This window comes from Cyprinus carpio, chromosome A8 (assembly GCF_018340385.1).
Source record: "Cyprinus carpio isolate SPL01 chromosome A8, ASM1834038v1, whole genome shotgun sequence".
NCBI classification, from domain to species: domain Eukaryota; kingdom Metazoa; phylum Chordata; class Actinopteri; order Cypriniformes; family Cyprinidae; genus Cyprinus; species Cyprinus carpio.
In genome coordinates, this window is record NC_056579.1 from 26,730,804 (window position 1) to 26,747,176 (window position 16,373).

Here is a 16,373-nt window from a genome sequence, read left to right on the forward strand (position 1 = left end):
GAACCCCCTGGATTTCCCAATCACAGTGAATGAGCTGACAGACAGACTACATGCACTAAAACCCAACAAGGCATGTGGCATTGATGGAAATACTGAACGAAATGATCAAATACACCAATGACCAATTCAAAACCGCAATAATCAAAGTTATTCAACTTTGTTTTGAGAGTAGGATATTTCCCCGACACCTGGAACCAAGGCCTAATTACACCAATCTTTTAAACAAGGAGACAAATATGAGCCAAACAATTACAGAGGCATATGTGTCAATAGCAACCTGGGGAAAATATTCTGTTCGATTATTAATACAAGATTGCAAAACTTTCTCAAAACCCACAAAATCCTGGACAAAAGTCAAATTGGATTTCTGCCCAAACACCAGAACGTCGGACCACATCTACACCCTCCACACAATCATTGATAGACATGTATACCAAAATAAATCCAAAATCTTTGCTTGCTTTATTGACTTTGAGAAGGCTTTCGATTCGATCTGGCACGAAGGACTCTTCCTAAAACTACTGGAAAATGGGATTGGAGGGAAAACCTTTGATTTAATCAGCACCATGTATAAAAACAATGCGTGTGCTGTAAAAAATTGGAAATAAACGAACAGAATTTTTTTCTCCCAACAACGAGGAGTCAGACAAGGTTTGCCCACTGAGCCCCACTCTATTTAACATATATATAAACGAATTAGCCAAAGCCTTTAAATAATTCTACTGCCCCCGGCCCAACCCTGACGGAATCAGAAGTTAAATGTCTCCTCTTCGCAGATGATTTAGTCATTCTGTCAAAAACAAAAGAGGACTACAGCAGCTCCTCGACGTCGTAGAAGAGACATTCAGTCATACGTGGGCTCTCAAAATTAACCTCGCAAAAACTAAAATAATGATTTTTTTCAAAATAGATCCAGATGTAGGGAAAATAAATACATCTTTCGAGCAGGGAAACCAAGTCCTCCAACACACCCAGGAATACACATATCTGGGATTAAAACTGAGTTCAACAGGGAACTTCAATCTGGCTGTGAATGAACTGAAGGCAAAAGCACTGAGAGTCTTCTATGATGATTAAAAATACTATTCGACATGAAATTCCAATTCAAACCTGGCTAAAAATCCTCCTAAAAGCAATAATTGAACCCAATTGCTCTGTATGGCCAGCGAGATATGGGGACCTCTAAAAACCCAAGATTTCTCTAAATGGGAAAAGGAGGAAATCGAAACTCTGCATACACAAATTTGTAAAAACATCCTAAAAGTAAACAGAGCAACGCCAAACAACTCGTGCAGAGCTGAATTAGGACAATACCCCTTATTGATCAGTATCCAGAAAAGAGCTGTGAAGTTTCTACCATCACCTGAAGCGCAGCGAGCCGAGCTCATACCAGGCTGAAGCCCTGCGGTCAGGTCAGGAGCAGAACCGGCACCCGGAGCGCACTCTCACAGCTGATGCTCAAACTACAGCCAGTCCAGCACAGCACCATCTGGCCAAACCAAATTATAAAAATACACAAAACAAAATTACATCACCTATTGGAAAGATGCTACTAAATCACAAAAGAAGATGGAACTCTATTTAAAGCTGAAGAGAGAGTATAAACCAGCAAGAATACCTGAGCTGTGTGAAAGAGCATAAATTGAGAAAGACCCTAAGCAGATATAGACTGAGTGATCACCGTCTGGCTGTAGAGAGAGGACGGCACAGGCAGAGATGGCAGCCGAGAGAGCAGAGACTGTGTTCACTGTGCTCTCAGAGAGAGCTGGAGACAGAAGAACACTTCCTCATTCACTGTGATCACTATCACAGCATTAGATCACACTAATTTCACCAGATTCCAACAACTAGAACCACATTTTATGGCATTACCAAATTCAGAGAAATTAAATCATATTTTGGGAGAAAACATTCAATCACAACAGCAGCAAAGTATGTAACAGCCTGCCACAAACTACGAGAGTCAGCCAGTGGACAAAACTAAAGTCTGAATGTTGAGACAAATACACACAAGTGTGTTTTTTTTATTTTTTATTTGATTTTAATTTGTTGTTATTTTTATTTATTGATTTATAAATGTATTCATGCATTTGTTTACTGATTGATTTTATTGATTATTTGTTCACTGCCTATGGCCAATGCTTTGGCAATACTGTACAAGTCATGCCAATAAAGCTCATTTGAATTGAATTGAATTGAATTGAGTGAGTGAGTGTGTGTGTGTGTGTGTGTGAGAGAGAGAGAGATAGAGAGAGGAGCGGTGTGTGTGTGTGTGTGTGTGTGTGTGGTTTGTGGCGAGAGAGCAGAGAGAGAGAGAGAGAGAGAGAGAGAGTGAGTGAAGTGAGTGAGAGTGTGTGTGGTGTGTGTGTGTGTGTGTGTGTGTGTGTGTGTGTGATAAGGGTGGCTTGGTTTCTGGGAAGGAAAGTTTGTGTTCAGAAATGCTTTTGATGTCTGCAGTTCTTAATGGAAAGAATGAACTATTGAATTTCTGGTGCCTCCGGGTGGATAAGACTGTGTGTGTGTGTGTGTGTGTGTGTGTGTGTGTGTGTGTGTGTGTGTGTGTGTGTGTCATTTAGTTTTGCACATCTGAAATCCACAGGGAGGGGCAATGATTTCATTATAATACACACACACTCACTCACACACACACACACACACACACACTCACACACACACACACTCACACACACTGGTTTCCATGTTTTATGGGTTCATTACAAGGGTGTAATTGTTTTTATACTGTATAAACTACTTTCTGTCCCCTTACAGTTACTTACTAACTAAACAGAGATGTTTGGGAAAAACAGCTGCTTCTAGCAGCAGCACTAAGAGCAGCTAGTGTCTGTTTAACAAAACAATACAATATGATCATTTAAACACATATCTAACTGAAAATGATTGTTTGATTCTTAGGAAAACAATGTGCAAAAGCTCTATGGAGGTCAGTCACATACATCACTGTAGTGATGATTACATTCCAAAGAAAGAAATGACAGTAATTTATGCCTCACAAGGAATAACAGTCAGTTTTATAATGGTTACTTCCCTGAAATGAGGTGAATGCGAAGGGCACAGCCTGCTAAATGAGACACCGCTAACAGATTTATGAACCATTCTCATTATAATGTGGGTGGTGTGTTTTTAAATGCACAGTCCATGCAGAGATGGAGTTTGTTTGGAGCAGATCAGGAGCTGCTCACAGCTTCACTCTGAAACACTCCGTCAGACGATATATTCATTTAATGAAATCACAGCCAAAAAATCACTTGGCAGCTCTGGCTGGGATGTTAAGGGCTCTTGCAGTGTTGTCAGAAGTGATCCAAGCATGAAATAAATGTATTTGCTAACAGCATTTTCAGTTTGTTTAGCATTTCTCAGATTAGAAAAAAACAAAAATCTTTATAAATACAGAATCAAATCACATCCCTGAATGTTTTTAAACAGTACAAGTCTGTACTATAAAACTAGAATGATTTTATTATTTTTCTTTTTATTTAAAATCATCTGTTGGGCTGAAATTGAGCTCTAACTGAAGAATCAGATGAGATGAAGAGTAACATGATGCATGTGTGTGCCGGAAAATGAGGTCTTACTTCAATGCTGTTAATGAGCTCCAGATAGCGCAGATCTCGAACCCTGATGAACGCCTGATGAGAGTGACAAAAAGACAAATATATGCTGAAACGTTTTAAAGATATGGTGACAGAGTAAAGCAGTGGGTGTGTGCCTCACTTTCTTGGCGGTGTGGAAATCGAGTCCCTCCAGAGCCTCTGTGGCCAGATCCTTCCAGTCATTATCTGTCACTCCCAGACAGGCGATCTGATAGGCCTCCTGAAACATGCGCCGCTCCAGGTACTGATACATCGGCGCAGACTGCAGAGATCAACCAGAAGGACAATCAGCTAAACCAGAAGTGTAGATGGCTCTAAGTATGTCCAAGAGGATGAAACAGAAAAATACATTCAATTAAAAAGCATGTGCCAAAGTCATGTTACTGAGTGACATACAGCTTTCGCAGTGCTTCTCAACCTTCTGACTCAAAGGCCACCAAATGTCTAAGACAAAATTCAGATGTGTCCCATGTAGGAGAAGATATTTTGGTACTTGTGCTGTAATGACAATGTTTTCAAACCTCTCACAACCCGGTTCCCTGAGAAGGGAGTGAGATACTGTGTTACGCTGTTAAAGGTCCTGCACAATGAGCCAAATGCGTATTAAATAATCTGTTGCGAAAAAAAAAGTGAGGAGGATTTTGTTGTCCCCTCTCTTCTTAAAAAGAGAAAAAGAGAGGAAATATTGGGTCCATCCAATCCTAAGATTGCCTAGAGAGGAAGGAGAGAACCCGATCAAATTTTTTTTATGACAGATGAAAGTTTCGGAGGCAGTGTGTAAACGTGATTTATTTCTTTTAACATGCAAAAATGTCAGACTCTGTGTGCAAGGACCTAAACACTTCTGCAGCACCAGTGTCTGAAGCACGTTTGAAAACATGCCTAATCTTATTGGCTGATGTGAGGCTGGGTGACGTATCATAACGAGTCCCTGAGAACATTAATTGGTGCCTGAATTAAGGCCTGTTCACACCAAGGATGATAACTATAAAGATAACCATAAAGATATAGTTCTAAAAATGGTTCTCAGTATTAAAGAATAGCAGCTATAACGATAAAGGCACAGAGAAACAATATCGTTGAAATCACTTTCAGAACAATTTTTTCCAGCCGATGAACGATAAAAACATTGACAGCCAATCAGAATCATGATTTAAGGAAAATGTATATGTGTACAGCCGCATTTCTACCAAAATTACCCGGAACAATTGTACCAGGAACTTTTCCCCCCAGACCTGTTGCTTTCTGTGTTTCCACTGCGGTCTGAAGTACCGTGAAGATTAGGCTTATAGTCTGGTGACGTAGGTCTGCGCGTGTTTCTCAATACAATGTACGCAAATTTCAGACTTGCATCCTCGGTAGTTGGTCTTTGTGAGTTCGACTCGGGAGTGTGATCTCCAGCGGACGGGACACAAGTCCAGTAATTCTGCAAACAGCAGTGTACTTGATAACATCAGTCAGCTCGCCTTGGCTACTGCAGTTCCTCACTGTATATTTACAGTAAGACGAAATATGATATCAAACACTGCCTCCTTTCATTTTCTTTTAAACATATTAATAGCTACAGAAATGTAGTTCAGGGAAATGTGTATACAGCCTACAATACAATGAAACGAAATATTATATCAAACAGTACTGCCTCTTTTTATATTCATTTTAACAGATGAATTGATTAATTGAATAAAGACCAAAGATTTTATGTTAAACCACTCAAGAGACATCAGAGCCAGCAGCAAACTAGCCGAGGGCGGATACATGAGCACTGAGCTGTCTTTATAAATAAACCACAGATTTGGGTTTTAAACCACTACATTCTCGCATAAAATACTTTTAAAACTGCATTTCATGACACAATAACAATAATATTTTGAAAAGGATCAGAATAAATGCTGGTTGAAATCACAATGGTGCGTGAACTCAACCAATCAGCACGTTCAGCGCTTAAGGCCCGCCCCCAAAAGTTCCGGAACTTTGAAAAAGTACTACCTCGCCAGCAGAGACTTTCTGAGGGGCATTTCTCTACCCGGAACTTTATTTAGATCCTGGTTCCTGCGGTGGACACACACCGAGTACCAGCCCGAAGTCCCTAGTTCCAGCGGTGGAAACACGGCTTTATGTAACAAAGTTCAAGACTCAGGGAAGAGGAAGCTGAAACAGGCAAATATATATATACACCGATCAGGTGTAACATTATGATCACTAACAGGTGAAGTGAATAACACTGATTATCTCTTCATCACAGCATCTGTTAGTGGGCAGCAAGTGAACATTTTCTCCTCAGAGTTGATGTATTAGAAGCAGGGAAGATGGGCAGCTTCAGTTTGACAAGAGTCAAGAGTCTGGATAAGACTGCAGCTCTCGTGGGGTGTTCCAGGTCTGCAGTGGTCAGTAGCTATAAAAGTGGTCCAAGGAAGCAATTGTAGTGAACTGGCGACGGGGTCACTGATGCACGGGGGGAGCGAAGGCTGTCCCGTGTGGTCCAATCCAACAGACGAGCTACTGTAGCTCAGATTGCTCAAGAAGTTAAAGCTGTCAGAATACACAGTGCATCACAGTTGTGTTGTGTTTGGGGCTGCGGAGAGCAGTCATGGTGCCCATGCTGACGGGGGACACCCATCTCAAGGTCCGCCTCTGACAACTCAACATGACCGATGCGTCACATGACTCCCTGTGCTCACAATAAATGCAGCCAGAACAACTTCAAGAACTTCTTCAGTGTTTACACTCAGTGAAATCTGGTTTTCATTAATATTTGACATTAACAGAAATAAAGGGTGAAGCTGATGGGCTCACATGTACAGTATCTAGTTCAGAGGTGAACTTATGGTTAAGGTTTGGGTTAAGGGTAGGGACTGGCTTACAGATCATGTTTGGCAGGATTATTGCTCCAACAAAACATGATGACCAGGAACATCCTTTTACTTTTACTTGCTCCATAAAATCAGTAGGTGCAAAATAATGTCTTTACAACTGGATTAGATTTTGAATTTTGGAAATATTAAAAAGAAAATTTTGAACAGTTTCTTAGGCCTTTTTTTTTTTTTTTTTTTAGACATAAATTAGCAGTTACCAAGATGGCTCTCCATTATTATGCGAGACTGAAAATGTCAACTCAAAATTTATGCTCAAGAGAAAGTACAGATACTCAGTGAAAAAAATGTGTCTGGAAAAAAAAACATACTTGAGTAAAAGTACAACTTTAAATTGTACTCAAGTATTAAAACAGTAACCTTGTCAAAAAAAGAAGAAAAAAAAGAAAAGAGTGATTCTTGTTACTTCATATTAAATCATCTTCGCATTGCAAAGTGAAATTGCTTAAAAATAAACTGCATAGAATGTTTTGTCAGGCAGACATGCATACAAAGAGAGGAAACAAAACAAAACAATGATGAACGATCAAAAACATCCATTTAGTGCAACGGCAGTTAAAATGCAGCACAGCAGACATACAGCCCTTAAAGAGATCCTCCATCCTTCACACCCTCATGCCATCCCTTATGTATATGACTGACTTGATTCTGATGAACACAGAGAGTTTTAGGTAGAAATAATCCATCTCTCTGCATATAACACGTGTGTACGGCATGTGAAAAAAGATGATGCTTCAAAAACAGCACAAAGTGAACACTGGTAATCCACATGACCTCTGCTGACGAATCCATGTCCTCTGAAGAGAAATGTTATGCTTGTGTATGAAACACAAATACTTACATTTAAAACTTTACCAGTGTTACTTTGTGTGGTTTTTGAAGCGGTCCAGCACACTTGCGTTATATAGATTAAAAATCTTTGTTTGTGTCCATCTGAAGAAGGAAAGGAACGGCATGACTGTAAGGAAATGATGAGAGACTAACCCTTTATAGAGACAGATGTGATGCAGAGGCCGGAAACATATTCCAGACAGAATACAACACGTTAATGAGGAGAGACAAAACCAATACATACAACATTAACTTTTTGTAAGGCCACTTTTTGTGATGTCTATAACAATAATCAATGCTTTATTTGTTTATTTGGGGCATTTAGAATATTTATTTATTTATTGATCAGAAAATCTAAAACATAATTAATAATGAATATATTATTATTTGTGACTAATTAGATTAATTAATGAGCAAATCTTATAATTATTTAAATGAATAAATAATTAATTAACAGTCCTAAATGTTAATACTCAATATATCATTATAATATGAATTATCCACTCCCTGGTAAGAGCATCACTAAACTTGATTCACAATTAATTTAACATACAATAGGTAACATACAGTAAGTGGACTTCACACAGAGAATAAGGGAACATCGGTACATCACTTCACAGTCAGAACTCACCATAAAGCAGAGCCGTTGAAAGAGATTTTAAAACCTTTGCAATGAAGGGCTTTAATAAATGTTGTTATTATACAAATTAGAGTATTTATGAATGGTTATGGCGATTAATGTTACATTTGCATATTGTATTGTATGAACAGGTGAAACTAAGTAAAACCATGTAGAAACAGCTGAGGCTCTGTCATTCTTTAATTGACTTTATTTAGCTCAGGAGAGTTACTACGAGGCTGCGTGTGGGAAAGAAAGCACACTACAATCTCTTAACAGTCTAAACATAGAAAAGTTGACTATATTTATTAGATACATAATTGTGTATGTATTTAATAAGTATTTAAATTTGAAAGTAAAATAAATGACAATATTTATTTGTTATATCATAATCTGCGTGACCCCGTCATTGCCTTCATATGAATGATTATTGCCAGTGAAGTCCACTTCAGCAGACATCCTTGTGCTTAGGGAGTAGGGAGCAGTGAACACTGCGTAGGGACCCTTTCAATCGGAACACACCAAATGTTTATTTAAACAGTTTTTGGAGATTTGTAACATTTAATTTAAAAAGCAGTCATTTCCACAAAACAAGAATTGTATTTAATTCTCATCACTGATTTTATTTGCACCCACTCTTGTGCATTAAGCCAATATATCACATACAAAGCTAATGCTATATCAATATGGACAGAAATAATTTTGGGGGGGAATTAGAGCAAATAGTATGCATATTTGGCATGCTGTCAGATGGGAGAAGTTACAGTCTGAACCCAGAGAACTGCCCATCTCCCAAGCTGAGACAGGGATAGTGAGGAAAAACTGTTGTGGGACAGAGGCAAGCTGGCTGTATATACAGTATATTTACTATCATGCTAATTAAGTTGATTACCTGAACATGCTTCTCCCGAACTTTGTTAATAAAACGTCATTCTGCTGACTCAGTATGCTTTCTCAGATCTGATGGCAAACTTTTGAAAATAACTGAAGCTGAAGCTGAAACGAGTGCTTGATGAGTGAAACAAACCTCATTGGTTCTTACACATCAAGCACACACAGCCCAGCTGCTGTTTATCATATTTAATGTGCATAAGATAAAATAAATATGCAAAAATGTAACAAGTACTTTTCAAGATTGTAAGGAGTGAAAAGTACTATTTTTCTTCATAAATGTAATCAAGTAAAAGAACAATTAGTCAGTTTAAAAACTGTACTTAAAATATAAATCCCCCAAAATAATACTTAACCCCTTGAAGGGGTCATATGATGTTGCTAAAAAGAACATTATTTTGTGTATTTGGTGTAATGAAATGTGTTTATGCGGTTTAAGGTTAAAAAAACACATTATTTTCCACATACTGTACATTATAGTTTCTCCTCTATGCACCGCCTTCTGAAACACATTGATTTTTACAAAGCTCATCGTTCTGAAAAGCGAGGTGTGCTCTGATTGGCCAGCTATCCAGTGTGTTGTGATTGAATGCCTCAAGCGTGAGATGGAAATGTTGCTCCCCTCACATACTGTGATGTGTGTTCCAGCAGCACGAGACTCAGTCCAGCTGCTCTGCTCGAGCTCATCCCATCATCGCTGCTCTTTCAGCAGTTCAGTCTGTGTACTGTTAGGAGGAACTGAATAACTCGGGATATTGGTTTATTTCACATCAGAGGGAGTGTAAGGCACGTTTATAAACCGAATAACTTTAGTAACTGCTCTTTTTGGTGTTTAGTGTAGATGCAAACCATTTCAAACGATTCAGATAGATTAGGTGAACTGGTTCACTAAGAAGATCCGGTTACATAGAAAGATTAGTTCGCGATCCAGACATCACTAGACGAGACAAAACCAATAAAACCCATTACAAATGATGCATTAGTTGCATCCAGTGGGAACATAATTACTGATTATAATGATTTATACTGTCTTTTTATGCATTGCTTTGCGTATCGTGCTGCGTAAACATAAGACTATGTCTGCATTTGTGATCTGAGAAACAACAAACAACAAGCCTTCTCTACTGCTCAAAACTCGCCTTTGAATCATCTTTGGCAAATCCTTTAAATATAATTACTTTATTATAGGCTGTGACGTACTTACAGGCTGAGTCAGAAGCGACAGACTGTCCTTGCAAAGTTTGAACTGCCCAACTTCATAGAAACAGTCGTTTCATTTTATTTGTTCAGGAAACAGTCCTCATCCTCCATAAAATGCACAGCACACATCTGAATATTTGTGTTGAACTGTTCTGGAACAGTGTTGAAATACAACTTAACACTGATTTCTAGTTGTGTCCTCTTTTGGAAGAACAAACAAAGTGGCTTCGCTTTCACAACAAAACACACAGCATCTCCACAACATGGCAGTGGCGGCAACAGAGAGATTAAACGTTACACTTTCTTTCTTTGCGTGAACATCTGGGCGGTGTTATGCAAATCTTCCCACACAGTGACGTAGAGATGTGGGGGCGTGTTAGAACGAGCCATTTTAGGGGTGTGTGAATGAGTATTAACTTTTATAAAGAATATCTCTTTGGATTTGAAACTTTAGTCTTTGCAACTTTACAGATCTTCTTTATGCACCAAGAGCTTGTAACACTCCGAAGAGAAAGAAAAACTGGAATCACATCATATGACCCCTTTAACTGTCACTCACATTTTTGAACATAGACGTGAAAGTGCAAACTTACATTTTTATAATTCATGAATGAAAACATTTTGTAACATGATTTTGATGTACCATTTTCATGGTAATGCAATGTCTGATTTTAAAAATGGTTTTCAAAGGATGTATTTTGAGATTTTAGGTTTTCAATTGATATATAATTTCTGATGATTTCTAAAGTGTGATAGACAAAAAGGCAATGAAGAAGACTTTTGACAAAGGTCTGAACTCCTGTTATTAGGATGTAGATTTTTGAGGTGCACTCTTGTCATAAATTAATCTATTACTTTTCCTACATAATTTTTTACAAAAAACTGGTAACATATCTATTTAGGAGTCTTAGACCTTTGCAACGATATATAGTTTGTCATGATTAGATTAGGATTTAATTGTAAAATAGTGAAGTAGTGAAGTGTCACAGAGGGGAGGGGTGACAGTTAAGAGGTACAGTAATCAGGTAAAATGACTCCAGTATTCTACAGTACAGCTCGTACCTGAGGCACCTCCACTGCGGCCATAGAGTAGACGTGAAGGCAGAAGATCTTGGATCCGTTATAACCCACCACAAAGCCCTGCAGTTTCTGCTGGTGCACTGGGAAGTTACTGGCCTTGATGTTGAGATATCCACTGCCGGAGAAACACAGCATGTCCTCACACTGCGTGTTCCACGCCACGCTGTTGGCATTGGGCTCCTACAGTATCAGGGAAACACAGGCACAGCAGTCAGGGCAGGACGGAGGTCAGAGGTCATGCACAGGCTCAGACTGATGCAGGCTCATCAGGACCTGGAAGAGCAGCTCCTTGGTGTTAATGTCGTACACGAGGCAGGTGTTGTGTTCGTCCACTACAGCGAGTTTGCTGCGAGACGTGCTCATGTCCAGACAGCGCACTGACGTGTTCTGCTTCAGCAGCGTGATGGCAAACGGGTTGTCCACGAAGATCTTCAGGATCTACACACATAAAAGCTTTCAGTGCGATTCTGAGCATTATTCATGCAGCACTAGACAGAAACAAATGCATCAAACAAACAGAATAACTATGACTTTCGAGATCACATACAGCTCCATTTTTCAGCCCCACTAGAAGCCCCTCTCGTCCAGACGGGCCACCGATCACTTTGATGTAGCGAATGAGGGACTCCATCAGCCACTCCTTCTCTCTGACGGCCGTGAAGGACAAACACTGCAGTCTCTTTTCCTACACACACAGAGGACAGGTCACAAATGTAAACCATCTCGCACTCAACATATTTACATATATAGTGACCACAACACACATCCAGACAGCTAGGACACACTTACAAAATAACTGAATGACCATGTATTTAATAACAAAATAACCAAGCAAGTGGACTTTATTTGACAGAAATCAAACGGTGAAGGAAAAATCTTACATAAAGAAGCAATGAAACAATAGATATATAGGCAACGGTGTTGAAAATGGCACTTCTACATGTATATTGGTGCATATGGCACATACTTTAATCCCATCAACTTGCATTGCATTAAAACATCTGATCGGTTCATTCATTCCCTCAGCTGTTTGAGGTGCTGTGATTTATCTGCTATGACGCCACAGCAAGACCACATTACACAGTTCAATTCTTTTTAAAAATCCACCACAGTTTGGCAGTTTGCTGTTAATTTCCAGTAGCCTCTGTGTATCCTGCCCAACCTCGCTCTGCGTTCATAAGATCTGCAACATGTGTTTAACAGGATCCAACAAACACTCAGGGTGGAGCTACATAAACACAAAACCCAGCAACTCCAAAAGACAATTGTGACGGGAGGTGTGTGTGATCTGGGTTCATTCATGCTCACAAGTTTATAGATTATGAGCTGGGTGGGATGTTATGTCCACTACACATTTACACTTGAATTTAAAGTTAAAGACCTCAATGGCTTCAAAAAAATATTCATTACATCAAACCTTAAAAAAATAACACGCCATTCTACAGCTGCTGAATCATTCAAGAGCTTTTGCAGCTGATCAAATGAAATCTGCATGTTTAGATTACCTCTGTGAAGAAAAAAGCATTTTTTTCAGTGACCGCAAACACCTCAAAACATTTTCACATGAAGAAACAACAGTTTAGTTTGGGATATTTCTAACTGCTTGTACTGAAAAGAGGAACTTGGATCCCAAAGTTGTTTGATTTTCCCTTGCAACCTATGTTGGGTTTGTCACTAAGCAGCAGCTGTGGTTTTGACTGGAAAATGGAGCGCAGCTGGAGAAAAACAAAACTAGAGGTATTTCGTATTGCTTGGAAGGAAAGTAACCTATCCTACAGCAAAGCATTAAAACTGCTAGATCTGATTACTTTTCGTCTCTTTTAGAAGAAAACAAACATAACCCCAGGTATTTATTCAATACAGTCGCTAAATTAACGAAAAATAAAGTATCAACAAGTGTTGACATATCTCAACATCACAGCAGTAATGACTTTATGAACTACTTTAATTCCAAAATCGATACTATTAGAGATAAAATTGTAACCCTGCAGCCATCAGCTACAGTATCACATCAGACAGTGCACTATAGATCGCCTGAGGAACAGTTCCACTCATTCTCTACTATAGGAGAGGAAGAACTGTATAAACTTGTTAAATCATCTAAACCAACAACATGTATGTTAGACCCTATTCCATCTAAGCTCCTAAAAGAGGTGCTTCCAGGAGTCATAGATCCTCTTCTGACTATTATTAATTCCTCATTGTTATTAGGATATGTCCCCAAAACCTTCAAACTGGCTGTTATTAAGCCTCTCATCAAAAAACCACAACTTGACTACAAAGAACTAGTTAATTATAGAGCGATCTCGAATCTCCCTTTTCTTTCCAAGATACTAGAAAAGGTAGTATCCATACAATTATATTCCTTCTTAGAGAAAAATGGCATCTGTGAGGATTTCCAGTCAGGATTTAGACCGTATCATAGTACTGAGACTGCTCTCCTTAGAGTTACAAATGACCTGCTCTTATCATCTGATCGTGGTTGTATCTCTCTATTAGTGCTATTGGATCTTAGTGCTGTGTTCTACACTATTGACCACAACATTCTTTTGCATAAACTAGAACACTTTGTTGGCATTAATGGAAGTGAATTAGCATGGTTTAAATCGTACTTATATGACCGGCATCAGTTCGTAGCAGTGATTGAAGAGGTATCATATCGTTCACAAGTGCAGTATGGAATACCTCAAGGCTCAGTATTAGGGCCGTTACTCTTCACGCTTTACATGTTACCCTTGGGAAATATCATCAGGAAACACGGTGTTAGCTTTCACTGTTATGCTGATGACACTCAGCTCTATATTTCTTTGTGGCCCGGAGAAACATACTAATTTTAAAAACTAACAGAATGCATAGTCGATATAAAAAAAGTGGATGACGAGTAATTTCTTACTGCTAAATTCTGAAAAAACAGAGGTGTTAATTATAGGACCTAAAAGCTCTGCATGTAATAACCAAGAACGCTGTCTAAGATTTGATGGCTGCTCTGTCAGTTCTTCGTCATCAGTTAGGAACCTAGGTGTGCTATTTGATAGCAATCTTTCCTTAGAAAGACACGTTTCTAGCATTTGTAAAACTGCATTTTTCCATCTCAGAAAATATCTAAATTATGGCCTATGCTCTCAATGTCAAATGCAGAAATGTTACTCCATGCGTTTATGACCTCAAGGTTAGATTATTGTAATGCTCTATTGGGTGGTTGTTCTGCACGCTTAGTAAACAAACTCCAGTTAGTCCAAAATGCAGCAGCTAGAGTTCTTACTAGAACCAGGAAGTATGACCATATTAGCCCGGTTCTGTTAACACTGCACTGGCTCCTTATTAAACATCGTATAGATTTTAAATTCTTGTTTATTACTTATAAAGCCCTGAATGGTTTACCACCTCAGTATCTGATCGAGCTCTTGTTACATTATAGTCCTCCACGTCCGCTCGGTTCTCAAAACTCTGGCAATTTGATAATACTAGAATATCAAAGTCAACTGCGGGCGGCAGATCCTTCTCCTATTTAGCGCACAAACTCTGGAATAACCTACCTAACATTGTTCGGGAGGCAGACACACTCTTGCAGTTTAAATCTAGATTAAAGATCTCTTTAACCTGGCTTTCACATAACACACTAATACACTTCTAATATCCAAATCCATTAAAGGATTTTTAGGCTGCATTAATTAGGTCAACTGGAACCAGGAACACTTCCCATAACACCTGATGTACTTGCTACATCGTTAGAAGAATGGCATCTACGCTAATATTAGTCTGTTTTCTCTCTTATTCTGAGGTCACCATAGCCACCAGATCCAGTCTGTATCCAAGTCAGAGGGTCACTGCAGTCACCCGGATCCAGTATGTATTCAGCCTAGATGGTGGATCAGCACCTAGAAAGGATCTCTACAGCCCTGAAAGACAGCGGAGACAAGGACTAGAGCCCCAGAGACAGATCCCCTGTAAAGACCTTGTCTCAGATGACCACCGGGACAAGACCACAGGAAACAGATGATTCTTCTGCACAATCTGACTTTGCTGCAGCCTGGAATTGAACTGCTGGTTTCGTCTGGTCAGAGGAGAACTGGCCCCCCGACTGAGCCTAGTTTCTCCCAAGGTTTTTTTCTCCATTCTGTCACTGATGGAGTTTTGGTTCCTTGCCGCTGTCGCCTCTGTCTTGCTTAGTTGGGGACACTTCATTTACAGCGATATCGTTGACTTGATTGCAAATGATTGCAAAGATACTATTACTACTGAGCTGAGCTGGATGATGACATCACTGAATTCAATGATGAATTCAGAATCTGTATCTGGGGCTCTAGTCCTGGTCTGCAGCGTGATTGAGGGCTACGTTACTCCGCCCCGCTCACAGACAGCACCGTGCTTGGAGAAACAGAGCTGTCCTGAAGCATCCCAGAACAGTGAATGACATTTGTTCGGAAGCATGATTTGATGCAGACAATAGCCAGGTTTCCATCCAACTCATTTGCATTTAGGGATGTCAATATTTGATCATTTCCATGATCGATCATCGTTTAAATTAACGATGAATTAATAACCTTAATGCTGCAAAATGCGTCTGCAGCGGTATTATTATTATGTGCAAAAGCCACTCTGAAAAAAAGCCTTCTCACCCGAATTAAAGGGGTTTTAGTCTAAAAAAAAAAATGCTAGTAGCAGGACTATAAAATGAATAGATGTGATTATGATCATTTGATAAAATGAAGAGAGCGGACCATAAGTTTGAGACAATTTTACTTAGTTGACTGTTTCCCATCAAGGAGACCCCTGAATGCCCCTCTTTAAATGTATTTTAAAATGCAATTGCAATGTTTTCAAATGACACTAAAGTATTAAATATAAAATTATCCCAAACGTAACTGTGGCACTTGTGACTGTGCTGCGGAGTCAGTGAACCGCTTTTTTCACATTAAACATTTTATGCGAGTATTATGCAAGTAAGTTACTTTATTTGATGCTGTTCTGCAAAATGTTCGATTTTGAATTTTTGCGTTTCGCTAGGCCTGTTTTTTGGAGGTTATTGCTCACGTCTCGTTCTGCACATATCCAAATGTTTCCATATTCGCAATGTATCTGAATGTTAAACTATAATATTTTTTATTTTTTTAATGTAAACTAGATGGAAAAGGTCATCCTCTTCACTTGAGGAAAAACGTCCTTGGCATAACAGCAGAGTGGACCGGTATACTACGGTCTATTTAAACTGACCAGTGTAACCTTTTATATGTTTGGTTGACTGTACTTAATCTTAATAATGAACAGACT

The 16,373-nt window shown here is 39.1% G+C and overlaps 1 protein-coding gene across 1 annotated transcript in view; it reads right to left on the reverse strand.

Moving 5' to 3' along the window:
• Positions 1-16,373, reverse strand: part of ift122 (intraflagellar transport 122 homolog (Chlamydomonas)) — a 44,267-nt gene that overhangs the window by 13,889 nt on the left and 14,005 nt on the right. Inside the window, exons 5-9 of the mRNA XM_042762987.1 lie at positions 11,650-11,787; positions 11,376-11,540; positions 11,085-11,282; positions 3,733-3,873; positions 3,594-3,647 (exon numbers count right to left, since the gene is read on the reverse strand). Coding sequence (XP_042618921.1) covers positions 3,594-3,647; positions 3,733-3,873; positions 11,085-11,282; positions 11,376-11,540; positions 11,650-11,787 — 696 coding nt within the window. The remainder of the gene's footprint in view (positions 1-3,593; positions 3,648-3,732; positions 3,874-11,084; positions 11,283-11,375; positions 11,541-11,649; positions 11,788-16,373) is intronic.